Below are 4,666 nucleotides of genomic sequence, written 5' to 3' on the forward strand. Positions count from 1 at the left end.
GCTCCACATTCACAATAGAGCTCGTGAGCCGACAGATGTCAAAATGCCAACAGCAGCGACGCGCTTAAAGAAATAGCTACACCTCTGCCTTGTCAAATGCACTACAAAGTAAAATGTTTAAAACACCAACATTTAAAGCCTAGATTTAATTGCTTTTTAAAGTTAAATCAAAACTTTAGACTGCAGTGATAATTATGCAAATATTTTAATCACTTTAAATCGAACGAGAACGATTATAATGAGAAGTTGAACTGATTTCCTACAGTGTAACTTTGCAGAGGAAGTAAAACAGTTGAAGTAAAACATTCCTTTTTTTCAGATTTCTAAAAATAAGACCACTTAAAATGTTACATTGTAACATACACATTCCGGTCTTCACAACAGGCAGTTTATTTCGGTTGTAGTAAAAGGCAAACTCACATGCATTTCATTTAACCTTTTTGACATTAATATTGCAATAGTACACTTTTCGTCTTAAACTTTCTATAATGAGCAGGGCGTATGTATATTTTTAGTTTTCTTACTTAGTTTCAATGGATCTATATGTGTATTGAATTATAATTACAAAGTTTGCTGTTTCTTTGCTGAGACTGGCTCTTAAGTGTTAATATGTAAACTGAATGATTTAAGGCAGTCCCGGTTGTGCCCTAAACCCGACCGCGCGCCATTGGCCACCCGCTCAAACGCTAAACAACCAATGGAGGGGCGCCGACCACGAGCCATCCTCCCCTCGGGCCGCGTGTCCCTCACGCTGATTGGTAGAAAGTTACTGTGGGAAAGAAAGTTTGGGAAGTTTCACACGAGCCGTTCGCGTGCAGTCGGAGATATAAATAAGACCAAGACGACGCTGAGGCAGGCAGTTGCTACGACCGCTGGCAAACGGTGAAATCAGAGACTGTGACATCATTGCCGCACCAGTTGAACTCGGGACACTTCGTGCGGATATCCATTCATATCTGGAACTGTATCTGCGTACAGCGTTCACTCTAGTAGAAGATACAGTTGGATTTCTTTAAAAAAAAAAAATCTCAAAGGATACTTCCCAGAGAAGATGCCTGCCGATATCATGGAAAAAAACTCCTCTTCTCCGGTTGCCGCGACTCCGGCGAGCATGAACACTACACCTGATAAACCCAAAACGGCTTCTGAGCACAGAAAGGTTTGTAGCCTATTGATTCTGAACTGTAGCGCATTTATTTTCAAACAGCGCGCATATGCGCTCTATGATGCATTGAGAAATAGCTCCCGAAGTAGTTAGAAAATTTGACTTATTTTTTTCTTTTGCATTTTAGTCTTCTAAACCTATTATGGAGAAAAGAAGAAGAGCGAGAATCAACGAAAGCTTGGGTCAGCTGAAAACGCTAATCTTGGATGCTCTGAAAAAAGATGTAAGTAGCCTACTGGATATCTGATTGATTCTTACAATTACATCTGGATTGAATACTGATGAATCTCATCACATAGCCACCTATATCTAAATCAATCCCTATTTTCACACAGAGCTCCAGACATTCTAAACTCGAGAAAGCGGACATCCTGGAGATGACAGTGAAACATCTTAGAAATATGCAGCGGGCACAAATGACCGGTAAGTCGCCAGTCTAATGAACAATCAGAAAATAAGTAGCTTTATGAGAACTTCCATGCAGGTTTCTGCACTTGTTTTAAATGCTGCGAGATATTTTTTTCCCTCTACTGAATTCAACTAGACTGAAAGCAGTTTTATGAATGACTCAAAACAGTTTCACGTTCATCTACTCCAAATGATCTGACCGAATGTCTTACCTCATTCTCCCAACAGCTGCTCTGAACACGGACCCCACCGTTCTTGGGAAATACAGAGCTGGATTCAGTGAATGCATGAACGAGGTGACCCGGTTTCTGTCCACCTGTGAAGGGGTTAACACCGAGGTCAGGACCCGGCTGCTAGGTCACTTAGCAGGCTGCATGACACAGATCAACGCCATGAATTATCCAACACAGCACCAGATACCTGCCGGGCCTCCTCATCCATCCTTCAGTCAGCCAATGGTTCAGATCCCCAGCGCGACTCAGCAAGCCAACGTTGTGCCTCTTAGCGGAGTCCCCTGCAAAAGCGGATCTTCCTCCAACTTGACTTCCGAGGCAACAAAAGTATATGGAGGTTTCCAACTTGTGCCGGCAACGGACGGACAGTTCGCCTTTTTGATTCCCAACGCTGCCTTTGCTCCAAACGGTCCCGTTATTCCAGTGTATGCCAACAATTCCAGCACACCGGTGCCGGTGGCCGTGTCTCCGGGAGCACCGTCCGTCACGTCAGATTCCGTTTGGCGGCCTTGGTAGACTATACCTATGGAAAGCAAAAAGAAAAACTCTTAAAGACTCTTAAAATACAAATGACACTTGTTTTCTTTGTTCAGCGTTCATTTTTGTTCTTTTTGTATGAAAATGTGTTTTAAGAGATGATGCACTATATTTGTATAGATCAAAAGGGAGAGAAGTTCATATTGAAATAAGTTTTGTATTGTTGAATTCCGTTCAATGCATTTTTTATATTTGCGGTATCTTTTCCACGTTGTGATGCCAAAGATATGTCGAATGCGCTTTCAAGTTTCTTCTTTTTGGAAGATAAATAAATGACATATTAAAAATGAAAGTTTTGCTTCGGTGTTTAGTTTTATTCTTTTTCCCCAGTTTGTGAACCTTTTCTTATTCTTACCTTAAAACAAGCAACATCTCGGGCCATATCGCATGCAAATTTAGACTAAATATGCTGCAGTCTTCAAAGAAGCGAAGTGTTTCTCTTAATCATTGAATATCACAAACTCAGGAAAACTTGTGTAAAATTACACTGGCGGAACACATTATACGGCCTCCAGTGTAGTATGTCACATAAGTCGTTCTAAGTATTTTTTCTGTGACTAGGTTTTCGTGGAAAGACGGCGAAGTCAAAAATTATTACAATCCACAATTCAATACAATCCAGTTATTTTTTTATTTATTTTTCTCTTATCACTTAAGAGCATTTTTTTTTATAAAGCTAGAACTAATTGAATTGAAATGACTATTCTCATAAAAAGCGATTAATTTACAATTTGTTTTTACAACTATAATTAGGTATTACGAACCTTTCCGATGACAGGACGAACAGCAACCTGTTGGAAGAAGGTTGAATTAATACCCTTTATATAGCTTTACAGACATTTAAGGATTTTATCACGACAGTTTATAAACATTAGCCTACTGAATGCCGTTTTTAAGTTGTGTGTGATAGCCAGCAAGAAGATTGCAAGAGGATGAAGCTGAATGCAAAGTTCAGCAGCAGAGAGAACGACTGCAAACGATTTTTATTACACGACCATTTAGCGCCATCTAGTAATTAAAATGTGAACTACACCTGCAGAGCCACCGAATGGACTCGTCAACACTTTCAGTTTAAAAGAAGTTTAGGACACTTGTTTGGTAATAACTATCCATATTACTTGGATAATGACAGTTTGGCATTTTATTTATTTATTTATAAAAATTACTACACTCAATAATTGATGATGATAAAGTATTAAGTTAAAAAAGGTATGCTAGGCCTACTTATTAAATACGCTTAGGCGTTTTTATCTGTGTGCATAAAGGATGCAGAAATATTTACACACAACGCATACAGCTTTTTTCGTTTAAAACAGGAAAACACTTGACATGATGAAACGTTTCCTTCTTCATGCATCCCTGTGTTTCCCAGGTGTTTGTTGCCTATAGCTATTTCAGTGTGGCCATTCTTTGAAGGGGGCATTGCAGGTGTTTGCAATTACCTGCTATGAGGCACAAAGTGTGGATAAGTGCAATCATTTTGAATTTCCATCACACCTTTTGTGGTGCCGAGAGTATAGAGATTGAAACCACATGTTAGAGGAAAGCCTGTGAGGACACGTTCATCTCGAAACGGTCACCCTGCTTTTGCCCACCTTAACTTTGAGCGCACCACCATCTCGACAGATTTACAATGTTGTGGCGGGCCACGCATTCATTTCCTGTTTATTAAGGTTACAGCTGGATCCAGAGGCGAGCGGTGCAACCCAAGAAAAAACGCCCGACCCCCTTCAGACGTGCTTCCCCCTTCCTGCCCCTGGAGGACAGCTTTACGAGGGACTCAGGTTACTGGCGCACTGACCACTGTGCCGGGGCGCCCGTGCACATGTCACAACATGACCGGAGGGTTAGCCAGCTTGCATGTCAATTAACTTTTCCCACACTCTGTGCAAATGCAAGAGGCTTGAGAGGAGAAAGAAGGGTAAAAAGGGAGAAAAATAAAAAGGACTAAACAAAAGCCCCCTCTCTGCTTCCTCCTTGGCTCTTAAGTGTTACCATATGGCAAGATCTCTCCCTCTCTCTCCTTCTTTTTCTCCTTCTATCTCTCTCTCCTTCTTTCTCTCTCTTAACTCGTCATCATTACCGCCTTGTCTTTGATTGTAGCCCTGACAAGCCTGGGATTTATGATTTAAGCACATGGATTGCTGTGCCAAGCTCTGGACTCGCTATGCAGCCCTCTTTCTCCCATTCGCACGCCTTTTCCCTCTCTCGCCCTCTCCTGCAGTTGCAGGGGAAAGGCTGTTTTCTGGCAGGAAATGAATAGCTCCCAGATGAGCTGAGGAACCTGAGAGGTCGTGAGAAAGAGGCGAACCCCCTTCCCACA

The 4,666-nt window shown here is 41.5% G+C and overlaps 1 protein-coding gene across 1 annotated transcript; it reads left to right on the forward strand.

Annotated features, from left to right (window-relative positions):
- The first annotated feature begins 665 nt into the window (after positions 1–665).
- On the forward strand, positions 666–2,625 carry LOC107711114 (transcription factor HES-1-like). The gene is made up of 4 exons (XM_016516059.1): positions 666–1,159; positions 1,293–1,388; positions 1,501–1,588; positions 1,802–2,625. The coding sequence occupies exons 1-4, from the start codon at positions 1,052–1,054 to the stop codon at positions 2,320–2,322; spliced, it is 813 nt and encodes a 270-aa protein (XP_016371545.1). The 5' UTR covers positions 666–1,051; the 3' UTR covers positions 2,323–2,625.
- The last annotated feature ends 2,041 nt before the right edge of the window (positions 2,626–4,666 follow it).

This window comes from Sinocyclocheilus rhinocerous, unplaced genomic scaffold (assembly GCF_001515625.1).
Source record: "Sinocyclocheilus rhinocerous isolate Xijiao unplaced genomic scaffold, SAMN03320098_v1.1 scaffold85, whole genome shotgun sequence".
Classification (NCBI taxonomy): Eukaryota; Metazoa; Chordata; class Actinopteri; order Cypriniformes; family Cyprinidae; genus Sinocyclocheilus; species Sinocyclocheilus rhinocerous.